Genomic DNA, 14006 nt, shown 5'->3' on the forward strand with positions numbered 1-14006 from the left:
CCTGGGTGCAGACAAGGGACCAGTCAAAGGGGAGATGAAATGATCAGGACAGCCCATAAAGACAAAGTGCTGCTGCAAATGGACACGTATATTATATAGCAACGTTGGAGTTAAATTAGTACTCTGGATGGGGCTACAGCTAAATCACATTGGAAACCTGAAGCTAGTGCAAAATGTGGCTGCTTGCTTGTTAAGCCTGTTTTCTCATCATGATCACATACACCTCTTACATAGCTCAAATTTACCAATGATGCCCTAATCACAGAGAGGGAGTAATTCAAATAACTATCAAACTCACCTTAGCCTAAGCTTTTTCTCCCTAGATCAGCTATTCCTCGGGTTTTGCCTCCTTTGTCTCAGTCACTACTCCCTTTGCCTTGAGAAAGAGAGACTCCTTCTACTTTTATAACCTGGTTGATGCTAACAATCTGCTGGTGACACTCAGGAATAATCTGTACTTTCAAATGGGACTCAACAGTGGAGCTCCCTACTTTACTATGAAGAGTCGTACTCTTGCAATTCATCCTAACTAGTACCTTTTTATTCCTACTCGATATCATTTTAGACAGGCAGATAAATATGCAATTTACAAAGAGATAAGACTCAGACTTTCCATCTCCTATACCCCCTAATGCACAGAAATTGTAGATTTAATAATTGGTCTTAAAAGACAAATGGATTGCTACTCCTGAATCTAATGGAGGAAGAATATTATTAATAAGTACCCTTTATAAAAAGATCCTTTGTTTCAGTCAAGGAGACTGACTATATATAACTCTTTCTTGCTTACTGACTAGTAAAACCAGACAGCAAGTCAAATTACTTGTTGCATTTGGCTAGAACTTTAAATTAATAGCTTTCTATGTGTTGTCTTTGGATGACTGGACAGGAAGATGCTACTCATTTATTTAATTAATTAATTTATTTAAAAACACACACACAATAAACTCTGTTAATACAGGCAAGCCAAGTTGCTCCTCATGCCCCCATTCCATTTTTAAAACAGAAGAAACCTGTCTTATCACTATCCTTAACACAAGAACCACACAGGCATTTGGAAATTGCATTTGTAAGCATGTATGCAGGAATGTTTTCATATCAGGTAACTAACGTATTATGGCTTTCACAACATTGACATTTATAAAAAACAACAAATCAAACTGGAAAAAAAAAAGGAAATGGAATGGATTCTTCCACTTCTTTGCTATTAATTAAAAAACAACGGCTTATAGTAGTTTTTGTGAATGCAAGTTTCACTTGATATATAAAAGAATAACTTGGGCTCTGAAGTCTTTACAGATAGCCATGCAGACTCCTATTGGGTACATGAATTGTCTTTGTAATGGCAACATCTTCATCCAAGTAGGGCTATTATTTTGGTTTTTGAAACAGTGCATAGTTTGGTTACATGACAATATAGAAGTGGTAATTTTCTTCTTGTGATCTGAAAAATTCTTGGTGAAGTATTAAAACGTATTTATTTGGTTAGTATCTACATATTTTCTCAGAATATAGATCACACAGAAAAAGCATATACAAAACTCATCAATTATAGACACTCACAAACCACGAGCATGGAACATGAATAATTCCCACTGGCACAACTACAGCCATGTGGGGTAAAGACTGGATATTATCCAGGCAAAATGTTCCGAACTTTGAGATTTTCTTTAAGAAAATGCTTCAGATTAACTTAGCCCCAAGTCTTCTTCCACATAAACAATGGCTTTACATTATCAGACCAGATCATTTTTTTAAAAAAAATATGGCTGTCATAGAACCATAGAAATGTAGGCTTGGAAGGGACCTCAAGTAGTCATCAAGTCTGGCCCCCCTGCAATTAGGTAGGGCCAAGTCAGCCTAGACTGTCCCTGATAGGTGTTTGTCTAATCTGTTCTTAAAAAATCTCTAATGATAGGGATTCCACAACCTCCTTTGGAAAATTATTCCAGAGTTTAATTACCCTTTAGTTAGATTTTAGAAAAACTTTCTAATTATAATCTCCCTTGCTGCAGATTAAGCCCATTACTTCTTGTCCTACTCTCAGATGGTGATCAATTGTTCTTCATGTCATCTTCTTTGTAACAGCTCTCAACATATTTGAAGACTTATCAGGTCCCCTCTCAGTCATCTTTTCTCAAGATTAAACACTGCCTATTACAAATATATACATTGTTTTAGTGACGTCATTCCTAATGTTTCTGAGGACTATATTTTATGTTCGAGAAGATTTGTGGGTTTATGTTCAGATTAAATGTTAGCCCACATTCAAATTGCAACATATACTCAACTAATGGCTCGTCTACATGAACACTTAATTCGCAGCAAGCTGGGGTGTAAATCTACCCCACACTAGCTTGCTGCACACTGTTGCCCATGTGGACCCTGCTGCCATGCACTAGAAGCTCCCTAGTGCACTTGAATCTATCCTGCATTGTAACAGGAGAACAAAGTGCAATAGGGAACTTGTGTGTGTGGCAGCAGAGTCCATATGGACATGTCATACACAGCATACTATCATGGGACAGATTTACACTCCAGCTTGCTGAGAACTAAGTGTTCATGTAGACAAATCTTAAGCAAAAAGAAAAGGAGTACTTGTGGCACCTTAGAGACTAACCAATTTATTTGAGCATAAGCTTTCGTGAGCTACAGCTCACTTCATCGGATGCATGCTGGAAACAGTACTCCTTTTCTTTTTGCGAATACAGACTAACACGGCTGTTACTCTGAAACAAGTCTTAAGTAAGTGGCTTGAAATGTCCAGCACCATAGCTCCCAGTTACTACAATGGGAGCTGTTGGGGACTCAGTATTTCTGAGAATCAGGCAGGTACCTAAAAGTGGATTTAGGAACTCTTATTTTTGAAAATCTTGGTCTATATGTTCTTTATACTTTTTGTCATACCTAACAGTTTGGAAAAAAAATATAAGCCATTATGTAACAAGTTTTTTTTATTGTTGATATCTGCTGTGATCCGATTTCCCACATAAACTGGAGTATGTTTTTCCAAATATTATCCCTTAAATAGGGCTATAGCAATATCTGAAACTGCTGTCTGCACAATAACTATGGTGTCCAGTCTGTGTACAAATACTTAACATTGGCACCAGTTATGGAGTTAGATGTTGGTTGAAAGTTTCCACCTATGTTGCCCCCATCACCATAGGACCTGACAGCCTCACATATTAGTTCTCACACCACCTTGACAGGGTAGGGAAGCATTAGTAGGCTCATTTTACACATGTTCAGTTGAAGCACAAAAATATTAAGTGTCTTGCCCAAGGTCACACAGGCAGTCTGTGGCAGAGTCTGAAGTTTAACCCAGATCCTGAATTTCAGTCTAATATCTCAAACACAGGACCATCTGTCCTCACTAATCAGTGTGCACATGGTAATCCCTCCTACCACCCTTTCACCGCCATATTTGGAAATATGGATCTGGAAACATGGATGTTTCTGAATGAACTGAATGTTGGAGACCATTGGCAGAGCTAACTGTATGCAAGGATTTGCTTCAGCTGAGGCTATGGCACAGGCAAAAAAGTTAGAGTCTAGTCTATTACATTAATTTTCAACTTATTTTGAATGCCAAACTTCCAGTTGAAATAGTTCATATTCATTTTTTTTATTATTAAAATATCCTCTCATAAAACCACTGAACTGCTCTTACATTAAAAACTTTACTATGATCCCATTTGTTTCAGGAAAATTCTCTTTTCAAAATAGTCCTCATAGTTAGCACATCTAGTAAATGAAGGCATGCTATTAATTTTTTGTTCGAAAAAAACATGATATAGGATTGTCCTTACCTGGGCAGAAATACACTTTCCACTACGTAGAAGTCTTGCATAAGTACATCTCTGTCTGGCTTAGAGGTGAGGTTACCTACTGTGTATCCTATTCCCAGCTGAATAGCTCCTTTAATAGCAGATGATGCTGTCTGCAAAAGAAAATAAGCATTAGAATGCAAGTGTACTATATCTGGATTCCTGCTCTTTATCATGAGCTCTTTATCATGAGCACTCTTTGAACAAAGCATTTTATTTTAATTAAATCTTTCTTTGGGATTGGTACCTGGTCAGCTTTACTTTTTCAGGTTGGAAAGCGGACGAGATTCACCTCTAACTGGAGTTAACCGCTACTCAGATAAAAAAGATTTAAAGAGATACTGTGATGTAGCTGAGGCCTGAAATCTAAACACATCTTATAAAATAGGCATAGGCTGCGATTTTCAAAAATCGCTAAGGGATTTGGACATGGGAACTGTCCTAATTCCTATGGGAAATGGGCATCCAAATCCCTTCAAGAATTTTGAAATACCACCGATAATCTTACAGGGAATACCCTCCCAAATTCTAAGGGCCAAACTCTGTATGCAGAGCTACTATGGACGCTGATATCTGAGCTTCAAAATATAGATTCTAGCTTAACTATAATGAAATATTTTATTATATATTGGTGAGATTAACAGCAGCAGCAAAAGTGTCAACAGTTTAACACTGGTCATCAAGGGTGGCATTCAGTTCCAATTGTGTAGTAGAGACTATCATAACTGCTAGAAAAGAATATCAGAATCAACACCATTTTACTTTACACTTTGTAAGCTACTTAGGCTTTCTATTATGGTAGTCACCACCAGAGGCCCCAATCATGACTGGGCCCTCTGGTGCTAGGTACAGTACATACCTACAACACAGGGCCCAACTCTGCCATCCTTACATTGAATAACCTGTGAGTTTTGGCATTTACTTACATGGGAGCAGGGAATAGCCTTCACACAGTAGTGGGCAGTCCTGATTGTGGAGTAAGGGTGGTAGAATTGGGGTCAGAATGAGCGTCCCTGCCCTGCATAGCTTCTCAATAAAAGTGGCACACATGAGTGTAACAAGACAAAAGATGGGGACAGGAGCACAATGTTGCATAGACCCCTGCTATGTGCATAATTTGCAGGTTTCAACGCTTTTTTTAAAACAAACAAGAAGATAATGACAGCGAAAGACAGCTGAGTAAAATGTCAAAAATTCACACTGCAGATGAAAGCTTCTGAACCAGCACAACTTAATTGAACTAACTGGGAATTAGAGTCGGAAGGGTTCCAATATCAGATACTAGATCTTACTTTAGTTCTCAGAAGTGCACGTGCTATGGTGACTGTATTTTTAAATGTGAAATGATGTAGCAATGTGTGCTTATTTTAAATAATTAACACTACATGCCAGGAAGACCTTGCACTTGCAGAACAGTTCATTTGGTGGAATAAAACAAGAGAGAATCCTTACAGTGCTACTTCTACTGTGAAAAGGTTTGCTTGTGTGTGGTTAAGAAGATTCCCATTTCTCTTTCCCTGAAAAGCCTTGATTCATGAACGATTAATGCCCTGCATAAGCACTAATTATGTCACTTCATTTAAGTTGGTATTCATGCAGAGAGATTCTTGGTACACAACTGGACACCCATCTAGTACACGGCTGGAAAGAGGGCTGGAGACTGAAAATATAGCAGATAATGAGGAACTGCAACTTATTATTGACAGAGGATTACAGATAAGTCAGGTGGAAAAGCAACTGGGAACCTAAGAGGACATTAATCTTGCCATCACAGCTGGGCCACAACATGAGCTGTTCCTGAAGGTTTCTCCAAGTGGGCACAAGTTACCATGTATAGCCTTGTAGTGCGGAAGTCCTAAGTTTTTTTCATACTGTGGACCAGATCTTAACAGAAAGATTGTTTTCTAGATCACCTCCACTTCCATTCATGATTGCCATCAGGAGCAGAGTTGATCAGTGTAATCAATCACCACCCTGGTAGCAACCACAGCAATTGTTTACATGGAAAAGTAATATTGGGAAAGTATTTATTGGGTTTTTGGTTTATTTTAATACAACTTATAGCAGCTAGAAGCAAAGGGGAGAGCCAGCACCATGTTCCCAGCCAGCATTCACTGGAGGCTCACAGACCATAGAGCCACTGGTATACTCTTTACACCAAATTCCAAAAGCATGGTGGCCCAAGCATGCCCTTAACTGAGAGTCAATCCAGTATTTACAGTTGCACCAGATGACAAGATAATGTGTATTTTTAAAAATATGTTGGAATCTTTCACTAAGAACATTTGTTCCAGTTTAAAATATTTTATTTTGTTCTTAAGAGTGCAATCAGGGGGAGAAGTGCGAGGGAAGACGACAGACTTAAGCGATTTTACAGCTGGTCCCTGAGCCTTAAGGGAAGCACTTCTCTCTGGCTATGTCTACGCTACGAACCTTACAGCAGCAGCGGTACACGGTCTCCCGCGTACCTGCTCTATGCCAGCGCAAGAGTTCTCTCCCGCCAGCATAATTAAGCCATCACCAATGAGTGGTGGTAGCTGTATGTTTTTTTCCCCCACACCCCTGACTGACAAAAGTTTTGCCAACAAAAGTGCTAGTGTAGACAAAGCCTTAATTCCCTTATCTTATTACTGCAACAATATATTTATTGGAGGTTAAAATCCCTTACGGTCGGTGGGAAAATTCCACCCTCAATTGCATTTTCTCTATACTCATGGTTCCCTTTCACAGTATTCGAGGGCAGCAGTACAGTACACGATCAAGTTTCATACCCTGTCTGGTATATTTTTAAATTCCCTTTCAAGACTCCAGTGCAGTAGAGTCGGCAATAAAGTTCAGGGACTTTCAGTTAGAAGAGTTCTCTCCTTTTAGAGTTTGAAATTGATTTTTTTTCATTTTAGCCTTATATGAAGGTTCAGAAGTTACCCCTTAGCCTTAGCATAACTGCACAATGATTCCAAGATCACATAACTGGGAATCAGCATATTTTAGAGTACTAGAAACAGCAGCATGAGAACAATCCCCATGATCAACATGGATATGTAGGTTTCATTAACCTCATGCTATGAAACCAATTAGCTTCTTGTCTGATGTTCCATACCATGAAATAAGTTTTGCGTCTGTTACTGAAAATGGTTGTAGAGCCCACCATATTATTCAACTCCTTTTCCTTTTATTTTCTCTGCACATATCTGAATCACACTTACATGGACTGTTGGCCACTCCCACTCAGATTCATGCATGCTAATATTTCTGAACATTCTGTTGCTACATACTGTCCAACCCATACTTCTGCCTAGTTGCATAATTAAACTGCTCGTTAAATAGCACCATCTGGGCCAAAATCTGCCCTCAGCTATGCATACACAACTCCTACGACTTCAGTTGGATTGCACATCATGCCACTGCACAAAAAGCAGATTTTTGGCCCCTTATGTTTAATGCTTGAGCAACCACTCATCTGCCCTTTCAGAAACAAAGTGATCTGATCAACAGAAATTTTTTTTAAAATTTGCAATAAAAACAAAAAAGATTGCCTTCCTTGAGGTTTAGAGCAATGTACTTTAGAAAATAAATATATATTTACTTGTAAACATGGAGACTGAAAAATATATTACAGGTAAAACTTCTAAGGACTTTTGTAGTTTTTCTAGATGAAATATAAAATGTACAAATTTACTTACAATTCAGATGCTTTTTCTACATTAAATTGAAGATAGTTACCACATACAAGACCTTGCTATACTAATGGCAAAATACTTGTATAGAGTGGCACAGTTAAAAGGGTTCTCATCTTATTTATTGGTAGTTAAGATATTACGAGATTGAGGTTTAAACTAGACTTACAATAGGAAATAGTACTAGAGCTGGTAGTATCGTACTGGTAAAAACGGCACTTTTTAAAATGGCACCTACTGTATTGTACAGGAGGAAAACCACAATGCCAAGGGCCCCTCCTCTTTCAAACTATGGTACAATCACCGCAAATGAGAAGAGCACTCTGGAATTTTCGAAGTTGTTTCGGTTTGAGACACACACACACACACGTTCCCCATCCCTGTTGCAGTTCAAAGAGGAGAAAAGAGTCAGAAAAAGCCTAGAAGCCAGCAGGAGGAGCAGAACAGAACTGAAGTGGCATGCCTCTTTCCCCAGTATTCAGAATAACCTCATGACCCCATGAGGGGGTCCCGACCCCCAGTTTGAGAACCCCTGGTTTATTCTAAGCTGCAAGTTGATTTTAAATTTTTGTCTTATTAATGTATTTTGATAGACACACACAGAATGGGACCAGTTCAGTGTGGGGACAAAGTTGCATTCCACGGAGGCCTGCAGCATTCCACAGTGCGCTGAGGGGGTTCCAGGAATAGTTATGCCTTTTTGAGTAAAAATTCCTCCCAGACAGATTTCAGAGTGGTAGCCGTGTTAGTCTGTATCAGCAAAAAGAACGAGGAGTCCTTGTGGCACCTCAGAGACTAACAAACTTGAGCATAAGCTTTCGTGAGCTACAGCCCATTTCGTCGGATGCATGCAGTGGAAAATACAGGTCTAGATGATGACGATCTCATCAATGTAGTGCAAGTAGAGTAGGGGTGTTAGGGGACGAGAGCTGAGGAAGCGTTGTTCTAAGTCAGCCATAAAGTCGTTGGGTACCTGCCTGGCCCCACAGTATACCAACATCTTTATGGCTGACTCAGAACAATGCTTCTGGGGCGGGGGCCAGGCTGTCTGGGGAGGCACAGCTTTCCCTACCCGGACCTCCATATAGTTTTGCAACCCTGATGTGGCCCTCGGGCCAAAAAGTTTGCCCATCCCTGATCTGGACCCATGGAAAAGAAGCCCTTGAGGAATTCCACCATGATTTCAACAATTTCCATCCCACCATCAACCTCAGCCTGGACCAGTCCACACAACAGATCCATCTCCTAGACACTACAGAGCTAATAAGCGATGGTCACATAACCACCACCCTATACCGGAAACCTACTGACCGCTATACTTACCTATATGCCTCCAGCTTTCACCCAGACCACACCACACAACACAATCCACTGTCTATAGGCAAGCTCTAAGATACAACCACATTTATTCCAACTCCTCAGACAGAGACAAACACCTACAAGATCTCTATCAAGCATTCTTACAACCACAATACCTACCTGCTGAAGTGAAGAAACAGACTGACAGAGCCAGAAGAGTACCCAGAAGTCACCTACTACAGGACAGGCCCAGCAAAGGAAGTAACAGAACGCCACTAGCTGTCACCTAAAGCCCGCAACTAAAACCTCTCCAGCATCATCAAGGATCTAGCACCTATCCTGAAGGACGATTCCTCTAGATAAGATCTTCCTACTGTATTTTCCACTGCATCCATCTGATGAAGTGGGCTTTAGCCCACGAAAGCTTACGGTCAAATAAATTTGTTAGTCTCTAAAGGTGCCACAAGGACTCCTTGTTCTTTTTGCTGATACAGACTAACACAGCTACCACTCTGAAATCTCTATGGCACCAGACTTCCGCACTGAGCACAGGACTGTGCCCAACTGAGCCCTTTAGAAGATCAGTGTGTTCAGTTGGTAGATTAGCAAATTGTGAAAATAGTAATATTAGAGGATGCTACTGTGAAGTCATTTTTCTCAAGTCTTAAGTTTTATCATTGTAAATTGTGACCCACCCAGATATCTTTGACTGGAATCAACAAGTTATGAAGTTTAAGGTTAGCCCTGGTGTCCATGTGTACAAATTTGAAATGGACTCCCCTTCCTTCACCTCCCCCCATGAAAGCCCCCATGTAAATAACCAGGGCTTCAATTTTTCAGGGTTTATTATAATTTCATTTTGGGGGGGATTATTTTTAGCAATTTGAGTTTTATGTAGATATCCAAAAAAATCAATTTTTTTCTCTTTGTATACAGTGTATATCATAATCTCTTTTTTCTAAAGTATCGGGGGGGTTGTTTATTAGCTAACACCTGAAATCAGAAGCCCTAAAATAACGGTTTTCATTGTGGGATGTACTTGTATCCCTTTCTTTTTTTTTTTTTGGGCAGGGGGTAATATATTGATTTTAAATTTCAAAAAAAAGTATGCAGTTTTCTTTATACATGCTTACATTGAAAAGTTTGTGTAGCAGAAACACGTTACTTGGATACTAAAATAATAGCAGGCCATGACAAAAGGCTATAGAATAAAGCCACTACATCATACAGGTATTCACAGTCAGCTCTGTACCAATAGTTACTTTCTCCCTAATGAAAATATTCTCAGTCTTGATATATTGCGAGGTGTATTACTACCTCAACACATAGTAAATAGATTTCTGTCTTCTCTATCTCACGCTGAGCTGAAATCCTGTAACTAGCTGACATGCAAACAGTTTCTGAATAATACAATAAACAAGACCTTAAATCCTTTCAAATGGGGTATTAAGTCACCACATGATCCTGTGAATGTAATAACTAAGATTTTAATGATATTATGCTGGCTACAGACACAGAGTTTTCTATTTTAAGCTGGATCTGTGGAACTCACCACTCTATATTTATGCTGCCTAACATTTTATATACAGGAAATTATTAAATGGTTTCATTTCAACAAGTTTTGTTAGTGACCTTATGAGCTGGCTGCAAGGTTACAGAAAAGATGGTCTTCATAAAAAAAAAAAATTACGGTTGACAAATTTAGATTCTATAGTTGTCGGAGGAGGCATTGCCTGTTGCTAAATTATTTCCATGAGAATTTGAAGGCTGCTGTTACCTGCAGTCATGTAAATTAATGGGAAAACTCCCATTGATATAATGGTAAAAGATTGGCCCTGGGCACAGGACACTACAGAATAAAATATTTCAGATAATTATGAAGATAAAGCATTTAAAACAGTAAAAGACCCAGATCTGGACTGTAGCCATGTCAAAAGGCCACGTGCTCCCCTTACTATGTAAAGGGGACATTCACATAGCAGAAGTTCTGCACAAAGACTGAAGGGAGAACTGAAGGAGAAGAGATGAGTAGGGCATTGGAATAGGCTCCATTTCATTTTACTTAGATTGCCTATAGACAATCTGTTTTGTGCAACAGTGATACATGTTAACAGGAGATCACCATAAGCAAACAAGTGAGATAAAGGGTAGAAGAATCATAGAAGATGCTGAATTCAATCCTTTTACTTTTTTAAAAAGAAAAAAGGAAAAAAGTTCAATAGCTTAAATAAGCCCCAAGATCCAACTGAATCTCTTAGTGGGTTGCTCCCCTCCTTCTACGCTCTGCCAGTGACAACAGGTTTTCTAATCCATTCAGCCATTTCTCCCATAAACATCTCCTCCCCTTCCCCCCACACCCGTAAATGATCACAAATGAATCAAATTCCCTCCCTACTCTGGTCCACTGTGGGTATGTCTACACTGCAAAGAAAAACCCGTAGCACCCAGCTTCAGAGACCAGGTCAACAGACTGGGGCTCATCTGTCTTGGGCTGCAGGGCTAAAAATAGCAGTGTAGACATTCAGGCTCAGGCTGTAGTCCAGGCACTGAGGCCCTCCCCCCGACTCGCTGGGTTTCAAAGTCTGGCTTCATCCCAAGCCAGAACATCTACATTGTTATTTTTAAGCCTCGCAGCCTGAGCCCTGCAAGCCTGAATCAATTGATCCAGGCTCTGTGACTTGGTGCCACAGGATTTTCTTTGCAGTGTAGAAATACCTTAAGTCACTATTCTTTCTTCATTTAATTTGTATTCACAGGCTCAGATTTTCTGCAATGTCCCAAATAAGCAATCATGGTACCCACTGCTACATTATACACACACGCACATATATTAAATAAAGATGAGGGACCTTAATTGAGCCACCAAGATGAGCACATGCCTGAACAGAGTAATTGCACAACAACATTGATATAATTATCGCCCTTATTCACCCAGTCCCCTTCCTTTTGGGTCACTCAGTTTTAGACATGACAAAATGAGTGAGATTATAAACTCACTGGGGAAAGGACATGTCTTCCTGCTCACCTGTGTAGCACCTAGCATGCTAGCGTGTGATACAAAATAACTACTCTCTCTGTGCCTCTGGTCCTCATATATACAGAGAGAAAATACTTGCTTTTTTCCACCCCTTGTCTGCCTTGTCTATTTAGACACTGAACTCTTCAGGACAGGGATTTACTATGTCTATACACAGCACCTAGCATAGTGGGCCCAAAGTCTTAGTTAGGACCTTTAAGTGCTGTAATACTATTATTATTATTAAATACTTGTAAGCAGTGTCAGGATGAGCTCCACCCTGACATCTGGTGGTGAAGTGTGACAAGTTGTGGAAAAGAACTTCTGGGGCTGATCTCATTTGCATAGGCACACCCACCCCACCTAGAATGAGGCCATAGCTGCCCAAATGGTCACTTTGGCTGCTGTGGGATCCCCAGTGTCTCTGTTATTGGAGCAGGAAGAATAAATTGTTATTACCCTGATTATGGGAACTGTGCTTGGAACTGTACTTGGCCTTTTGTTATGCTGGAGGGACTCACCATCAACTAAGTAGCACTCGCTAGGCAAGGGTCATGGGTTCCAAAACTCTGTGAATTGAGAGAGGCTAGGGACAAGTATTAATACTTGGTGGCATGGGCCCCTGGGTGAGGGCCTTACATGCTAATTGCACTTCCTCCTCTCCCGCTGTGGAATATCAGAGCTAATCTTGATTCCATTAGGAGTCTAGTTACAGGCTGCTGAGCTCACTTTGGGCTAATGGTGCACCAGCACTGAGGCTCCCCTACTACAAGCTGAATTCACCAAAGAGCTGAACTGACTAAGAGCTGAAATCACTGAGCATTGTGTTAAGTAGTGGGGGAGCCTGAAGATATATTGTGGAGCAGTTTGTGGGACAGCTGGAGTGCCTTGTGGACAGGCTAGTGGAGCAGTTCATTAGACGGCGGGAGCTGCTTGTGGGACATGGAGCAGAGCAGTTGGTGGACTGGCTGGTGGAGCAGCGGAGCAGAGCGAAGCAGTTCGTGGGGCGGCTGGCGGAGCGAAGGCCTATGGAGCTGTAGGGCGGTCAGCTTCAGATCATGTAAGGTACCCCTTACCTCTCTCCCCCTCCCCCCCCATCTCCACCCAGGTTGGGAGGTAAACCTCTGCAGATAAACTTTCGAACTCTGGGGCTGCCCTGACCAGGGACAGACTTTTGGGTCATTGGACTTTTGGGACTTTGGGTGATTTGGGGTTGCTAGACTCAAGAACCAAAGGGAAAGGACATGCCCCAATTTGCTTGGGGTGTTTTTTTTTTTGCTCATGGGTTGTGTTACAAATCCTGTTAGTGGTGTTTCCCCAACATAATGCCACATTGTTTCTCTCTGTTATTAAAAGGCTTTTTGCTACACTCAGACTATGTGCTTGCGAGAGGGGAAGTATTGCCTCTTGGAGGTGCCCAGCGGGAGTGGTATATATTTGTCCCAGGTCACTGGGTGGGGGCTTGAGCCGGTATGCATTGTGTTATTGGAATGAATCCCCTAGATATTGAACCCGGCCCTTGTTGCTGCCAACTCTGACGGGCAGAAGGGTTACATACTAATAACCATCTTGCTCTTTATTAGTGCAATAAGGAATGGTAGGGATAGTTAAGTGCCCAAAATTGGGCCTTTCCATCATTCACGGTTTCTTGCCCAAGGGCAAGAACATTTATAGGGAAATTGTCAGTGACTTGTTCTGTCCTGCGGCCATGATTCCTGTAAGGAGACTTCCAGTGGCCCATTCCCTTCTACCACGGCCTGTGCAGAAAGCTGCTGTTGCCCCACTCTCCTGTCTTGCTGCTTGTGGGGATTTAGCCAAATGGGGCTGATTCTGTATCCCATAACACCCCTGTCCTGTATGCCACAAGCAACCCATCCTTCTCTCCTGCTCCCTGCCTGCTTGGTGCTAGTAGCCTGCTTCCCCTGGCTGTTGTAGTACTGTTTTGTTTACATTTGCTACTCTTATCTCCACAATTCAAGGCCCAGAGTTCCAACTGGTTTATAATATTTCATTACACTATTCAACTATATTCAGTACATCTTCCTTTAGAAACCCTGGTGTCTATTAAATTAGACTCCCCACTGCAGTTTCACATTGGAGGATAGTTTCTGTTAAACTACTTCCCCCTCTGGGGCTCACATGATACAGATACAACTCCTAAATGAGAGAAGTCCCTAACTGAAG

At 40.9% G+C, this 14006-nt stretch overlaps 1 protein-coding gene across 2 annotated transcripts in view; it reads right to left on the minus strand.

Annotated features, from left to right (window-relative positions):
• PIP5K1B (phosphatidylinositol-4-phosphate 5-kinase type 1 beta) overlaps positions 1–14006 on the minus strand; it is a 130103-nt gene that overhangs the window by 88563 nt on the left and 27534 nt on the right. For both annotated transcript variants that reach the window (XR_013346085.1, XM_077816413.1), the window contains exon 4: positions 3813–3943. Coding sequence is in view for 1 of the 2 variants with exons in the window: in XM_077816413.1 (XP_077672539.1) it covers positions 3813–3943 (131 nt within the window). In the remaining variant the exon portion in view is untranslated. The remainder of the gene's footprint in view (positions 1–3812; positions 3944–14006) is intronic.

This window comes from Eretmochelys imbricata, chromosome 5 (genome assembly GCF_965152235.1).
Source record: "Eretmochelys imbricata isolate rEreImb1 chromosome 5, rEreImb1.hap1, whole genome shotgun sequence".
NCBI lineage: Eukaryota > Metazoa > Chordata > Testudines > Cheloniidae > Eretmochelys > Eretmochelys imbricata.